Source organism: Amblyraja radiata, chromosome 10, assembly GCF_010909765.2.
Source record: "Amblyraja radiata isolate CabotCenter1 chromosome 10, sAmbRad1.1.pri, whole genome shotgun sequence".
NCBI lineage: Eukaryota > Metazoa > Chordata > Chondrichthyes > Rajiformes > Rajidae > Amblyraja > Amblyraja radiata.
The window spans coordinates 6,958,267-6,975,243 of NC_045965.1; the positions used below are offsets into that span (position 1 = coordinate 6,958,267).

A 16,977-nucleotide genomic window follows, 5' to 3' on the forward strand; every position below is an offset into this window, starting at 1 on the left:
CATAATTTGCAAATCAAATAACATGACTTTGCACGAGTATACATTTCGTGTACAATGGGCCTAAAACAAGATTCCCAGAATCAATTCTTATTGGACAACTTCTTAGTGGGTAAACAGTTGAGTGAGAATTGATAAGTATTGTGACAACAGAGATCAGAATTTCATTTAGAATAAGTATCTCATCTTGAGAGATTTCTGAGATTGTTTATCTCTCACCTTGCCTAGCCTGGGAATATGTATAGAACTGCAGGATTCGCCCTTGTTGATATGAATGATAAAATAAGCAGAAGTCTGAAGAAGGATCTTGACCCAAAACGTTGCCTATTCCTCTTTCCTTGATGCTGCCTCACCCACTAAGTTCCTCCAGCATTTTAACCTATCTATAAAATAAGCAGACTGGGGCATTGGCTTAAGTTTATTTTCTCTGCAAAAAATGAATGGGGGAGTGGGATGTTATTTGGAAAACTTCATATGATGCTCTCATATTTAAGAGAACTTCTCAGATGTAGTAGTTAAAAATAGTCCTTGGCAGTGCACATTTCTTTAACGCCATTCCAAAACTATTCAGACCAACTGACTTGAAAACAGAAAATGGAAATACTGTACTTAACAACTCAGACAGCGTCTGTGCAGTCAGAAGCAGAATTAATATTTAAGGTCTGACTCTGTTCGGGCTGCAAGAGCCGGAGCCTCTACTTGCCCATTATTTTAGTTCCCCACCTCACTTATTCTGACATTTCATTCTTTCCTTGCTACACTGCAGGGGGGTGGGGGGCCTTGATGATGCTAGCTGCCTTTTTGTGGCAGCTCCTCCTTTATATGTGTAATTGTCACCTTCCCCTAGCTCACAATAATCAATTCTACATTTTCCTTGATCATTCCCTCTGATCTCTCATGTTATTTTGTGCTCTTCAGGGCAAACAAATTGCATATTAGGTGACCTTTTTGCACAATAATTCCATTCAGTCTGCAAGGATATCCACAAGTTCCTAATTACCTGTCATTTTACTTCACCTTTTCAGTCTCGTCTATCCTTGCTTTCGAACACTGTTCCAACAAAGCCCAAAACTTGATGAGTTTATGATTAACTTCTTAGGAGCATTCAAAAATTCATATAACCAGCTTTTACTTTTGTATATGCCCAAATTTGATGAAAGGTCAGACTGTTCCTCTCTGCAGATGCTGTCTGACCTGCCATTTCCAGTATTCCGTTTTTAACATCTATATAAGCTTTTCAAATTGATTGATATTGGATTTAATTTATTCCCAAGCAGAGAGATAATAATTTCTTTTTTTGTTCCTACTCCATCAATAGAAACACAAACGTGATATTATTAATCACAGGCTCATAAACTGGAACCCCCCCCCCCACATCCCTAACTTGCTCAATTGTTGAAAACAACAGGATTTATAAAATTAATATATGGTGAATCGGGTGTCATAATAAAAACACTAAAAAATGATTTGCTTAAGCAGCTTAGGTGGACCTAGATTTGTAATTCTCAACAACTAATATGACTTGAAGTAAAAATTAATTAACCTCCAATTTAAGCTAGCAAGGAATCAATATCAACGTAATATTTGTTTGTCCCACCTACAGTCCACACTCTATCCTTTTAGTGACATATTAAAATGTTGGGATTCACGCTGACTTGGCTATTTGGATTCAGACTGGCTTCTTAAAGACAGGGCTATGGAGGAAGGAAGATATTCTGGCTGGAGATCTGTGACAAGTGGAGTTACATGAATATATATATATTTAATTAATTTTTATATTAATCAACATATATATTTTTTATGTTATATTGATATTAATTATTGATATCAATGTGTGTATATATGTAAATATAAAATGTGGTCATCAATATAGATGGGTTGGAGAGTAAGTTTGTTGCCAACACCAACATTGGAGAACTTGTAAACTATGAGGAAGATACAGTGGGATACTAGCAGCTGCAGAATGAGGGGTAGAAATGGCAGGAGTTTAATCCGAACAAGTGTGAAGTGTTGCACTTTGGGAGGTTGAATGCAAAGGGAAAGTATACAGTTCATGACAAGGCTCTTAACACCAATGATGTGCAGAGGTATCATGGAGTCCAAGTTCATAGCGCATTGAAGGTGGCAAAACCGGTAGACAGCATGGTAAAGAAGGCATGTAGTTTGCTTGCCTTCATTGCGAGGGACACTGGGCACAAGAGTTAAGTCATGATGCCGCTCTAGGTCATTTGGAGTATTACGTACAGTTCTGGTCACCCCATTACAGGAAAGATGTGGAGTCTTTGGAGAGGGTGCAGAGGAGGTTTACCAGAATGCAGCTTTGATTAGAGGGTTTTAGCTATAGGGAGATATTGAATAGACTTGGATTGTTTTCTCTGGAACATCAGAGGTCGAGGAGAGACTTGATGGAAGTGTATAAAATTATGAGAGGCATAGATAGGGTAGACAGTCAGAACCTTTTTCCAGGGTAGAAATGCCAATGGTTTAATGGAGATGTGCAGGAAATGTTTTTTTTTCACACTGAAAGTAGCGAGGGAACTGGAATGCACTGCCAGGGATGGTGGTGGAAGCAGATGCAATTGTGGCGTTTAAAAGGCTTTTAGATAGGCCCATGGGAGTGCAGGGAATAGATGGACATGGATCAAGTACAGGTAGATTAGATCAATTTATTGTGGTTCCTGTGCTGTATTCCTGCTATTATACTTCCAAATCCAGAAAGCTTAGCTGTCAATGATTTAAACAAGTGCATATAGCATTATCAGTGGAGAATAACTGATTTAAATCATGCTGCTTTCACAGACAATACAATGTTCTGCTGAAGATTAATAGAAGGCTAGAATACATTTTTCTCTTCCAGATTACAATTTTCCAAACACCATTAGTCAGTCAATTTGACTGCTCAATTTTCAAGTATCTCAAGAGTTCTGCCTATCGCCATTTTAAGCCTACTTGTTGTTCAAACCTTCATCCAAATTGCATCAGCTTGACAGTCTTCATCCTAGACAGATTCTCGTTACTTCTCGACATGTGGCAAGAATCATGGCTTGGCTGTCAAGTCAACCGGCAACCTGAGGTGAACATAAAATACCAGCTGCCTTTGCGATCAGCAGTAAAACCGGCAGAATGAATGTCATGAATGGAAGGTGTTTTAGGGAACTGGTGAAATTCACATCATCACAGCAGTGCATTTGATTTGGGCCTTACGAAATGGCACCAAGCAGAATTCTATTTCTGATAAGATCTATTCACCTGCAAAGCATTTTTCTTTGTTATAGGTGAATCAAGGGTATGCAGAGAAAAATGTACTTTAGTGGAGTAAATAAATGATTGTGCATGATAAATGCAAGTCAATGTGAATTCATGTAGTGTTTAATGCTGTAACAGGGAGATACATATATTGGAGGTGCTGGGTAAAGTAAGTAGCTTGGTTGACCATTTGTAAGTAAAACACATAGTTTAGGTTTCATATTCAGGACTAGTGCATCAAATAAATGTTGTCAATCAGGCCAAAGAAGACTATGTTGTAAAGACAATGCAGCAATTGTTGGTCTTTCTTTATTGACCTATATTGAGACCCTAAATATAGCGACTGGTGCAATCAAATTTTGGAATTGTTAATTAGAAACATTGGTACATCATTATATACATCAATGATTTGGATGAAGGGATTCAAAGTAAGATTAGCAAATTTGCAGATGACACAAAGCTGGGTGGCAGTGTGAACTGTGAGCAGGATGCTATGAGAATGCAGGGCGACTTGGACAGGTTGGGGGAGTGGGCAGATGCATGGCAGATGAAGTTTAATACGGATAAATGTGAGGTTATCCACTTTGCCTTCCTGTTTTTGCTACCAAAGTGGATCTCACATTTATCCGCATTAAACTTCAGATTACTATCTAAATGGCGTCAAGTTGGGAAAAGGGGAAGTACAACGGGGTCTGGGGCTCCTTGTACATCAGTCTATGAAAGTAAGCATGCAGGTACAGCAGGCAGTGAAGAAAGCGAATGGCATGTTGGCCTTTATAACAAGAGGAATCGAATATAGGAGCAAAGAGGACATTCTGCAGTTGTACAGAGCCCTAGTGAGATCACACCTGGAGTATTGTGTGCAGTTTTGGTCCCCTAATTTGAGGAAGGACATTCTTGCTATTGAGGGAGTGCAGCATAGGTTTACAGGGTCATTAATTTTTAGATACAAAAAGCTGGAGTAACTCAGCGGGGCAGGCAGCTTCTCTGGAAAGAAGGAATGGGTGACGTTTCGGGTCGAGACCCTTCTTCAGACTAGTTACTAGTTCACCCAACAGATAGCCAACAATGGCCTGTTTTCTTTATCGTGACTGTTTTGCATATCTTTCATTCATAGTTCTTTATCTCTCTACATCATCATCTACATCACTCGTTTCTCTTACACCTAACTAGTCTGAAGAAGGGTCTCACCCGAAACGTCACCCATTTCTTCTCTCCAGTGATGCGGCCTGTCCCGCTGAGTTACTCCAGCTTTTTGTGTCTGTCCCTGGATTATATTATTCAGATATGTGTAATCAAGATTCAAATATATTTAATTGTCATATGGACTGACAAAGGAATAACGACATTCTGACTTGCAGCAGCATAAGCAGCCTGCAAATGTAATACACACATAAAATAAATATACAAAAGACAACCAATAATCTGACAATATGTACAAAAAAAATCCTAAATCATTCATGAAACCAGTCCACAGATGTTCATAGTTGAAGCTAATGTGGTGTAGTATTCAAGAACCTGATAGTTGTTAAGAAGAAACTATTGTCAAACCTGGTGGTCATTGTTTTCAGACTCCTATATCCTCTACCTGACGGTAGGAGCAAAATTAGAGTATTGCCAGGGACGTAGGTCTTCGATGATACAGGCCACCTTTTTGAGGCAGTACCTGCTACTGACCCATTCAGTGATGGAGGCCAGTACCTGCGATGGGTCAGCCAGTGCCTGCCACACTCTGTAATCTCCTTCGTTCCTGGGCGTTCAAGTAGACAAACTAGGCCACGATGCAACCGGTCAGTATGGTCTCTAGCATATACCTGTAGAAGTTCAAGACCGCGTGCAGTCTTCCAAGGAAATAGAGTGCATGGGTCCAGGACAAGTCTTCAGAAATATGCACACCCTGGAATTTAAAGTGGTTGATTCCATCCACCACTGTTGATAAAGACAGGTTGCTGGATACTCGACTTTTCCTTTTTAAAGTCAACAATCAACTCCTCGTTCTTACTTACACTTAGAGGACACATTTAACAACCCTCTGATAGTAACTTGGCAAATTTCTAAATGGGCGCCACAGTGACACAGCAGTAGAGCTGCTTTCTCATGGTGCCAGCGACCTGGGTTTGATCCTGACCTCAGGTGCTGTCTGTGTGAAGTTTGCACGTTCTCCCTGTGACCGTGTGGGTTTCCTCTGGATGCTCCGGTTACTTGGCCTCTGTAAATTGCCACTAGTGTGCAGTGGGACAACCAGTGCAAACAGGTCATCAATAATTGGCGTGACTCGCTGGGCCAAAGGGCCCGTTTCCATACTGTATCTCTAAACTATACTTTAATCTGAAGTTATGTTAACATTTACAAATAATTGTTCCCTCTAACATGTCAATATCAATATTAATTTTCAAGGTTTAACCTAGAAACATAAACATTCGTATGAGGTGATTTTTGCCCTTCATGGTGCTGCTGAATAAGCACTGTCCTGCCTAATCTTAATCTCCAGTTTTTGGTCTGCATTCTTCTTGGTTCAGGGGTTATAAATGCACATTCAACATTACTTAACTTATCAGGGGCACCACCCTTTTAGGCAAAGTTACAAATCTCTGTGTGAAATTTCTTGGTGAAATAATTCTCACTTCCACCCCCCACACCCCCAAATCATCCTACAATCGACTTTGTGTCTTGTACGTCACCTACCCATGTTCATTCTGAAGAAGTATCCATATTATCCAGAGATGCTGCCTGACCCGCTGTAAATCAGCATCTGCAGTTCCTTGCATCTCCTTAAATCCATGGCCTTTGTTCGGTGATCTTGTCGAGATATATTTACTTTCTCCTCGCACTAGGCTTATTATTTTATACACTGCAGTGCAATTTCCTTTCAGTCACCTCTCTACCCAAATAAATAAATGCAGCCCATCCAACATTTCATCCTAGCAATAATTGATTCTTGTAGGTGTTTTCTGTGCACTTCCAAATACAATATGACAACCAGAACTGTATGCAGTACTGGAGCTGTGGTCTTTTATACAATTCAATCATAACCTCCATGTTCTTATAGAAAGATGAATTCTATGTCTTAACTATCATCTCCTATATCATTATTTTCAGGGGTTTGTTATTTTTCCTGCAAGGAAAATTAAAAATTAACATTTAATAACTCAAACAAACTACCATAGCTGTCAAAATATTTATTTGTATATTTCTGCAATTTAGACAAATTGTATGATGAGAATTTAGTGTAGAGATCTTACTTTATCATAGTAGTACATACTTCATATTCCTTTGGTGATGTTTACAATTGTTTTTAAATATTAAAATACTGTAGTCAATCTTCTCAAGAGATTTAAGTAAAATATTTATATCAACCAGAATAACTACCAAACAGCTCAAAATGCATGTGGGATCTCAGAAGTTTCAGTTTAGTGGCTTTGAATAGGAAAGACCTGCACTTTCTGACAACCATATTTAACAAAGTAACGTGACCCCTCTTTGTCTCTTCTCTCATGCTCAATTAATGCCTGGATAGAGGCAAAGGCTTGGTACAGAACAAAGAACCCTTTGATTTAATGGTGAAAATATTCCGAGAAGCAGCAACAATGTATTAAACAGCCATTAGAGTGATTACTCCATTTAGAATGAAGAGTAATAATTCTCACAAACATATAAATACTTATGCATGGACAAAAATGTGTTTACTGTAGTTTATCAGATAAACACATCGCATGTGAGTCATTCACATATTTTGTCCACAAATGCTGCAAATTTAATATGTTGTCGCCTCATGTAAACTGAGCGATACGGACCTGAAATGACCCCAACTTCAGAAAACCACTTAATTGTTTTAAAAAAACCTCAGGGGACAGAGTAGAGAAAGGGAATGCTGAGGCAGAATCTTCATTTTATGCTTCACAGACAGGGTCTGATTACAGCTTGTGCATGTGTAAACACATCATATTAAAGTTCCAAGTTATGAACATTCACTTTGAACAATGCAGTTAGATATCCACAGCAAGAGGTTGTGTTATATTTCTTACTCATTTCCTTATGCAGCTGATTTAACCAACAAAACAACTTAATTGATGGACGGACTTCAATCATTTATAAAAGTAGATTTTGTTCACTGTTGAAACAGATAAAACAAAATGTGACACTTATTTCTAAAACCACACCATAGTATGTTGCATATCCCCAAACCTATCATAGGCACTGATAGAATTTGATTTCTTCCTAGCTAATGACACATAAGCAAACTGACTGACCAATTTGTCCGAATTTGCCACATGGCATTAATTATTTGTTAAAAATTATGTTGCAACTTAATAAACTCAGCATTAAGTTCAATCAGAATATTTTCCTTCCAGTCCCATTAATGCAACAATTTAATGAGAAAAATTCAAAGTATCCGATCACTATTTTAATGTGAAAAAAAGTTAAATTGATGTCTAACACTGAATCAGCACAAGCTTCAATGAAAAAAAGTGCTAAACTATTCAATTCATATCTGGCCTGTTATTTTCCATACAGTAAGCAATTGATAAATAACAGAAAGAATGTCTTGGAAATATAGACAGGCGAGATGCTAGTGCCTAACCAAGTCTGACATATATCAATGGTATCAAGCGTTTCTTTCTCTCTCCAGAGATATTGCCTTTCATGCTGAATATTTCCAAAAGTTTCTCTGAATATTTAAAATTTAAAATAAAATTTAATATTGTTCATTTTAAGCATTTAAAATAAGGGCTTTAATTCCATTTCATCCATCAGAACAGATATAAACAACCAGTGTCAAAAGGAGAGAAACGATAATGTATAACTTTTTTTTTAAAGAAAGAAATCTCTGTTAACAATTTACAAATAGTCTGTTTGGTAACTTTGACTATTTTTCTTCTGAATGGGTTCTCTGCTGGACTGTTCAATTTCACCCACACCCAATTGTAGGGTGAACTCATGAAGTCACCTCTGTGCAAAATTATCTTGGTGCTGAAGGTAGTCGAAAATGCTGGAGAAACTCAGCGGGCGAGGCAGCATCTATGGAGCGAAGGAAATAGGCAACGTTTCAGGCTGAGACCTTTCTTCAGACTGAAGGAATGTCTTTATATTCTGCAGAATATCATGAACAGCATGTCACAGGACCAGTTATGAATAAACTATTTAAAGTGTATACCAGCGTAATGCTAAAAAAAAAAGGATTTGATCCCCAACCTCTTGCCCCTCCTTTAAAAAAATCTATTAAAATTCTTAAGAACCATGCTGATTACCATGATGTATGCGACAGGCCAATGATTGTAAAACTTGCTCCACAACCCACTTCCTGTCTTCCAAATATTAGTTCTTGGCCACCATAAAAAGGCACTTCAGAAACTGAATACAGTTTGTATCATTCCACCCGTGTGAACGTACAAGTCAAAAATAAATGGAGGATGCAGGCTGATCGCCAGGATGACAATATTTAAATGAACAGGAATAGACTTGAACTGTGGGAACACAGGTAAAATTAGACACTTCAGGTCTAGACACAGATGGTGATTCCAGATCTAGCCGGGGCTGACCAAATCAATTATTTCATTGTTCCGTGACTCAAGACCTTTTTACTGATGCAAGGAAAGAGTGCTGTGGCCACATACAAGTTCACTGCATGCTGGTGGTGTTTCCAATCCAGTGACCATCCAGCAGTTACATCTATCCCTGGTCCCAGCATCAGGAGTTTAGACCTACGTGATTCAGGCATCTTTAAACTGTTGCAAAATCAATCTGTACGTAAAGCTGCCTCACGCCTGCCTGCAAACAAAAAGGGACAAGAAGAAAGTTTACTTATCCATTAAATAAGGGATGTATTGTTCCCTAGCACCAATAATTCAGCATCGTACACAATTCACAATTGTCCTTTAACTAATATAAAATTGATGATTACTAGAAAACATCAGAAATTGGAATGATCACGCTAACTATATTTTAATACTGTCTGAAGTAATAGTGATGTTGGTTTATATAACTTGACATTAATAATGTATACAATAAGCACATTCTTTAGTATTTTCTCAGTATCCAATAGTGGAATGTTGCACTTCAACAAAAGAGACTTCAAGCAAAACTCTTCCATATTTAACATTTATAACAGAATATTGTTTACAATGTCAGCAAGAATCGTGAGCGATTTTAATGAGCAATCACCTTGCATTATCATGAAAACAATTTTTTGAACCTTGTATTTAAGGATTAAAAAAATAATCCTGAGAGAAATAAACCGTTTCTCGACATACCTGAGTGAAAATATTGTGTGTTTGGCTCAAAAGCCATCGTGCATCTGCATCAGGAGCTACCAGCAGCTTTATTGTGCCAATGTAAACTTCACTACACAAGGTCCAGAAGTGGGGATCAATTACATTGTAAACTCCTTGCAAGTGTTGAACCTAAAAAAATGGGATTGAGAAATCTAGTTCAAATACTAAATGTACTCAGTTTTTAATGATCTCATACATGGCGCAGTCATTGTACTCACCCGCTGGTAGCACTGCGGCAGTAAGTGATCCAACGAAGGAGGTGTGCGCTGCATTAAAATCCCAATGGATTGCTTTAAAAGTGGAATAACGCTGTCAAGGAAGGAGATCAGAATTAGAAGAACGCTCCTCTTGTACACCCACTATTAACCTTTATTCAGAACATCTTTACCGGAAATACTATTTTTAATTTCCATGATTGACTTTTTAAACTACTAGTTAGAAAATATTGCTGCAAAATCTAAAGGCATTCATCTTGTTAATACTTGTGCATGTTAGTATTATAATATCTTGCACCAAGTGAACAGATAGGGTAGATACAGAGTCTTTTACCCAGAGTATGGGAATCGGGAACCAGAGGACATAGGTTTAAGGTGAGAAGGGGAAAGATTTAATTTTTCCGTCGTCTACGCATCCAAGCATTTTTCCATGGGAAGTAGTCCTCACCCCCTAGTGGTGACCCCTTCTCCCGTCTCCAACAGACCCCCTCCTCTTGGACTCCCCCTCATGGCCATCTACCTACTTTAGACCTTTTCACTTTAAACTGCTGGCAGGACATCAACCGCCTCAACTTTTCCACTCCATTTTCTCACTCTAACCTCTCCCCCCTGAACGTAGAGTCTTCCGCTCACTCTGCAACAACCCCGACTGGGTGATCAAACCTGCCGACAAGGGAGGTGCCGTGGTAATCTGGCGCGCTGACCTCTACCGTCTTAAAGCCCTCCGTTTCTTCCTCGACCGCAGAAGCAACCAATCCCTGCCTACCAATACTCTCCTCCGCCTAGTGGAGCTGGTCATTACCCTCAACAACTTTCCCTTTAACTCCTCCCATTTTCTCCAAATACAAGGCACAGCTATGGGCATGGGCATGCACATGGGCCCCAGCTATGCCTGCCTCTTTGTAGGGTACGTTGAACAATCCTTGTTCGATGCGTACTGTGGCCCTATCACCGAACTCTACCTCCGCTACATTGACGACTGCATTGGTGCCACCTCCTGCACCCATGCAGAACTCACTGACTTCATCCATTTCACCACTAACTTCCATCCGGCATTCGAATTCACCTGGACCATTTCCGACATCTCTCTACCGTTTCTAGATCTCACCATCGCAGGTAACAGACTACTGACTAACATCTACTACAAACCCACTGACTCCCATGGCTATCTGGACTTCACTTCTTCACACCCTGCTTCCTGTAAAGAGTCTATCCAGTACTCCCATTTCTTCCGTCCATGCCGCATCTGCACCCAGGATGAGGTGTTCCAAACCAGGACATCGGAGATGTCTTCATTCTTTAGGGAACAGGTGTTCCCCTCTTCGACTATAGATGAGGCTCTCACCAGTGTCTCCTCTATATCCCGTAGCTCCGCTCTCACTCCCCATCCCCCCCACTCGTAACAAGGACAGAGTCTCCCTTGTCCTCACCTTCCACCCTACCAGCCGTCACAACAGATAATCCACCAACATTTTCGCCACCTCCAACGGGATCCCACCACTGGCCACATCTTCCCACATCAATCGCAGGAAATGCTACACTTGTCGCTTTACCTCCCCCTTCAACTCCGTCAAAGGACCTAAGCAGTCTTTCCAGGTGAGGCAGTGGTACACCGGCACCTCCTCCAACCTCATCTACTGCATCCGCTGTTCCAAGTGTCAGCTGCTTTACATCGGTGAGACCAAGCGTAGGCTTGGCGATCGCTTCGCCCAACACCTCCGCTCAGTTCACAATGACCGACCTGATCAACACCTCTGCTCAGCACTTCAACTCCCCCTGCCATTCCGATTTCGACCTTTCTGGCCTGGGCCTCCTCCATGGCCAGAGTGTATTGGAGGAGCAGCACCTCATATTTCGCTTGGGTAGTTAACACCCCAACAGTATGAACATTGACTTCTCCTTCAGGTAGTCCCTGCTTTCTCCCTCTTTCCCCTCCCCTTCCCAGGTCTTCCACAGCCTACTGTCTCCGCCTCTTCCTTTCTTCTGCCGCCTCACCCGCTGAGTTTCTCCAGCATTTTTGTCTACCTTTAATTTTTACATGATGGGATACATATAATGTGCTCGAGATATGGTAGATACAATAAAATATGATTATTTTAATCAAAGGAGCATAAGTAGAGACAGAAAGGGACTAAAACATCAACTTTACTTTTCAATGATAGTTGATGTTTCAATGATGTTAGATTTAAAGACTGAAGATTTTTATTTTAAACTCAAGGTCTTTTGGTTCCCTCGTATTTATGAACTAGACACAAGGTGGTTACTGAGTAGGTGGATAATACATAACAAGCTCTTATAAAGCAGAAAACAAACATGCCACCTGTTACTTTGCACAAAGCAATCATCGTGCACTGTAATGGAGACAACAAGGAACCGCAAATGCTGGAATCGTGACTAAAACACAAAGTGGTGGAGAAACTCAGCAGGTCCCGCATCATCTATGGAGGGAATGAACATGCAGCGTTTTGGGATGGGACCCTTCAAACTGACAGAGTGGGGGAAGAAAGCTGGAACAGAGGTGGGGGTAGGGACAAAGCCTGACGTGAAGTGACAAATCCCTAAAGAGGGATAGAGGTGTAAGGGGACAGGAGGAAGGGAAAGGGGGGGGGGATATAAAGGTTCCTGTTCTTGTCTTTCACCTATATACCTCCCTCTTACATTTAACACTTCTTCTCTCCTTATCTGACACCTGCGTCTCTTTTACACTTCTAACTATTGTCACTTACCCCACCCATCTGCCAAGGAAACCCCCTCATCTCTATCCACCCTATTAGTTGCCCGGCTTTCTCCCACCCCCACCTCGTTTTACCAGTTTTCTTCCCCCCTACTCAGTCTGAAGAGTCCCGACCAGAAACGTCGCCTGTTCGTTGCCTCCACAGATGCTGCCTAACCCGCTGAATTCCTTCAGCACTTTGTTTCACACACACTGTAAACCATGCAGCCCAGGAGCTCAATAGTTTAAAAGCAATTAAAAACTCTGTAAATGTGTCCTTTTACCATTAATACACATAAATTATACACACATCTTTAATGCATTGTCAAAATTAATAGATTTTGTATAATAGAATGCTCAATTACTTCCATTTACAATATAATCCCATTTTGTAAAAACAGGAAATTTATATAACCCTAGTAGATCAGATCATCAGATCTAAAGCTGTGCAAAGCCAACCACAACAAAATGAAGATCAGAGGTGAGGTGCTTACTGTTTGAGATATTTACAATGTTTGTAAGTACTTGAGCAGAATGAAGAATGAATCTTCTCTTGTAGCCTTTATTAATCTAGGCCCAAGTTAAAATCTACAGAGTAATTTAATTAAAATATGGATTAAATTGATGAAAATTAAAACATTGGATACTGGAAATCTAAAATAAAAGGTTCCGTCATTTTCGGTCAGATTTTAATATTAATAATTTGGTATTTTAGGCATGAACTAAAGCAGTTGCTTAAATCACAAACACCCAAGCTAGAATCTCACAACATGCTACATAAGTCATCTGAGGAAGGGTCTCGACCCAAAACGTCACCTATTCCTTTTCTCCAGAGATGCTGCCTGACCCGCTGAATTACTCCAGCCTTTTGTGTCCATCTTTGGTTTAAATCGGCATCTGTAGTTCTTTCCTACACATACTATTGAATAAACAGTGGTCTCACTTGCATCTCCAAAACTGCTCACAACCAGTCTAATTAAATATTTTCTGATAAAGGATATAGTATACTAGATCATTGTAAAACTGCCTTTTAAATCTACTTTGAATGTGCGCAATCATTCTATATCACAAAAGATAGTGAATGTCTGCCGGGGTTGTGCTGCATTTTAAAACATTGGTCTATAGATTAAACTACACTGCACTTGTATATGTTAGCTTGCCTATGAAAATGCCACCACGGCACCAGCTAAATGTGTGCAGCCACCGTAGTGGGAAGATTGCACCGACCAACATTCAAAATTACAAATGTAAATCACAATCCTGTGTTTTATTGACTATTCACTGTTAATTCTGTATAGCTCCACCAGTCACTGTCAGACACAATTTAGTTCCCACTATTCAGATACAGGGAGTATCTGAAAAGATGGGATACTCCAAACTGGATAATCTTAAGCAAAAAAGCAAACAGATGGAGGATCTCAGCGGGTCAGGCAGCATCTGTAGAAGGAAATGGACAGATATTGTATCGGGTCTGGACCCGTCTTGACAAAGAGTGGTAATGCACTATTGCCTTTCCATCATTTTGCTGATATTCAATACTGGGGACGTTGGGAGTGTACTTATCTGGCAATGAGTTTGAATGATTTTGCAAGGGCATTGGTGGTGTGTCTCCAGTACTACTGTCTATGAACAAATCATGCCTACAAAGCATACAGCTGGTCGACGATTACAGCAAGCGCATGGTATAGGCTCTTAATCTTCAAAAACCTCTCCCGTTGATTGCCAAAAGGCAGTGTTGATGAATTGGCGAATTTTGTCATTGAAATCTGCCTTCACCAAGCATTGGCCCCCCGAGATACTGAAACGATCCACATTTCCCAGACTGCTGTTGACACTTGTTGTTGGGGATTTGGTGTTATTTAGAGGACTTTCATTTTACAGACATTTAATGCGAGGCCTATTCTCTCGCAAGGGTTAGTGAACTTAATGATAACTTGAAGCTCAGTCTCAGTGTGCATCCGCATACTGCAGCTGCATGTCCGAAGCCTTGGTTCTGCAAAGGATCAACAGTTTTCCAGTGGGAGGTCTGGAGGTGAGGCACAATATTACAGAAAAGAAGACTAAGAGGGGGGCTGAAACCTCGCTTGATTGGTATTACATCTGTGGTGGATTTATTAAAATTATAGCTTTCATGTCATTTTGTAGCAGACAAATAATGAAAACAAATTTAGGAGGGTTGCCAAATTTGATAAGGTTTATCTACAATCCCTTTTGATGGACTGATTGACAAGACGTTTGTAAGGGTGAAAAAGCCTACACATTGTGGTCGTTGCTGCTTCATGCAATTTTGTTAGAGTTGTATGATTACATTCATTATATATTGATATGCGGAAGAGATTGCTATGAGAGCACTGCAATTCTGCACAGCTTCATTCAGTCTTTTAGAGGTCCCATGCAATAACATTCATTGCACCAGACAGCAGAGTTGCCTCTGTAGTTACTACAATAAGATTAGGCTCCTTTCCTGAAGATGGCCATGATCATTACAACTCTGAGCTACCCAGGTGCAATCTCTACTTCTTAGAAGAAATAAAGCAATGCATAAATGATTTATATAAAATAAAACACTTTATTAGCATACCATTACAAAAAGTAAACACTGTTTTGCATTAGTTTCTCAGATGCACCAGGACTGATAAAATCTCTACACAGAGAGGATAGTGACGTGTAAGAAGGAACTGCAGATTAAACCAAAGATTGACACAAAATGCTGGAGTAATTCAGCGGGACAGGCAGCATCTCTGGAGAGATGGAATGGGTGGCTTTTGGGTCGAGACCCTTCTTCAGACTAGTCAGGGGAAAGGGAAATTAGAGATATAGACAGTGATGTAGAACAAACGAATGAAAGATATGCAAAAAAGTCTTAGATTCATAGGTGTTTTCCAAAATACAAGACACTCAGTACAACAAGGTCTGGGAATAAATGCTGTCCTTGCTGGCAATGCCCAATTACTGAAAAATGAATTAAAAAATAACGCTGAACTTTTAAAGAAAAAGTGCAATTGCCGCAATGTTATACACACCTAGTGCAATTCATTTTAAAGGGATCGCTGTATGTCAACTATCAAAAAAGATAAATAATTGAATATATGTCTTCTGAACTGCAAATACCCTAGAAAAATGAGAAGGAACAGATTTCATGTGTCGGACTACTGGGCGTTGTCTAAACCAATAACCCACAAAGGAAGTGCCGTGAAATTCGGCTTCAAATCTAGTATCACAATTGAAATATAAGATTTTTCACCAAAAAACACCAATTAAAAGAATTTTTAAAAATAATGTCCGAACAATATAATTATGAAACTCACAACTAACCTTACTACAGTTTGTAAGTCAAATTATTACAGAAAAGTCTGATATTGCCGTACGTCATCCAATTGTGTATTTACGCATGTCTAGAAAAATGTCTCCATAGCCCATTTAATGAAGTAAAATGTTCTTTGATTCTTTCACAGCTTATCAAATAAGCCATACAATATGAGGATAATATAATATAAAAAATAATAAGGTTGGTCTAAGAGCTAGATTTTTTTGTAAAAGAGTCAAAAGTTTAACTAAGAGATTAAAAAGGTTTAGAGGTGGTATTCTGGAGCCTTATCCATTTACAATGCACTTTGGCTTTATCATCACAAAATCTTTAACAATCAGCATTCTGATGGTCACCATGGACTAGTCAAATATATAATGGGCCTGTGCGAGTAGATCAGAAGTTAAGTATTCTATGGCGAGTGGCTCATCAGACCACCTTTTCACCATCTGCAAGGCACATGGTACTTAACATGGGACAAGCGACTAACACTTCTTGAAAACCAGACTGCATCCATGTCAAACATCTGACACAATGGCACCACTTCTTCCAATGGTGTCTTGTGCCATGTGCAGTAATCATGGCATCTTCATGAAAGGAGACTAATCTTGTTGTGCCTATGGTTTATACCATCCATAAAATACAATACAGCACCTTGCCAGGACTTATCATTGCACCTTGGCAGAGTCAAAGATAGCCAGTGCTTAAGAATGGCATCACTGTAAGTTTTGCACCACGTTACACAATATGCACCATTTCTTCATTGCTGCTGAATCAAAAACCCTGAATGCCTTATAACATCACCAACAATACAATCCTACAACTCCTCATAACACCACCACGATGGTGCCTTTTCCACAAGGATGATTGGTGGTTCAAGAAAACAGCTCACCATTACCTTTTCAAGAGCAATTAGAATATAAATACATGCCATGGCATCTACATCAACATCTTGTATATGAATAACATGAAAACCTCTGAAAACATAACCTCAAAGGGCCTGTGAAAACTGGAAACAGGCAGGCAGCTAGCTAGCTTGCTGAAGATTAATTTGAAATTAAATAAATGCTACCTTCTGCTTCAGAATCATGATTACGTGACCTGTAAAGATGTAGGAATGTTAAAGTACAATCATCATTTGCACTTTTTGGGTGAACTAATACAGTGCCCTCCATAATGTTTGGGACAAAGACCCATCATTTATTTATTTGCCTCTGATCTCCACAA

General features: G+C 39.6%; 1 protein-coding gene across 1 annotated transcript in view; it reads right to left on the reverse strand.

The window, feature by feature from the left end:
• Positions 1-6,407: 6,407 nt before the first annotated feature.
• The window catches only part of slc30a7 (solute carrier family 30 member 7), a 53,640-nt gene continuing 43,070 nt past the window's right edge, over positions 6,408-16,977 (reverse strand). The window contains exons 9-11 of the mRNA XM_033027925.1: positions 9,734-9,824; positions 9,495-9,644; positions 6,408-9,012 (exon numbers count right to left, since the gene is read on the reverse strand). Coding sequence (XP_032883816.1) covers positions 8,965-9,012; positions 9,495-9,644; positions 9,734-9,824 — 289 coding nt within the window. The 3' untranslated portion in view covers positions 6,408-8,964. The remainder of the gene's footprint in view (positions 9,013-9,494; positions 9,645-9,733; positions 9,825-16,977) is intronic.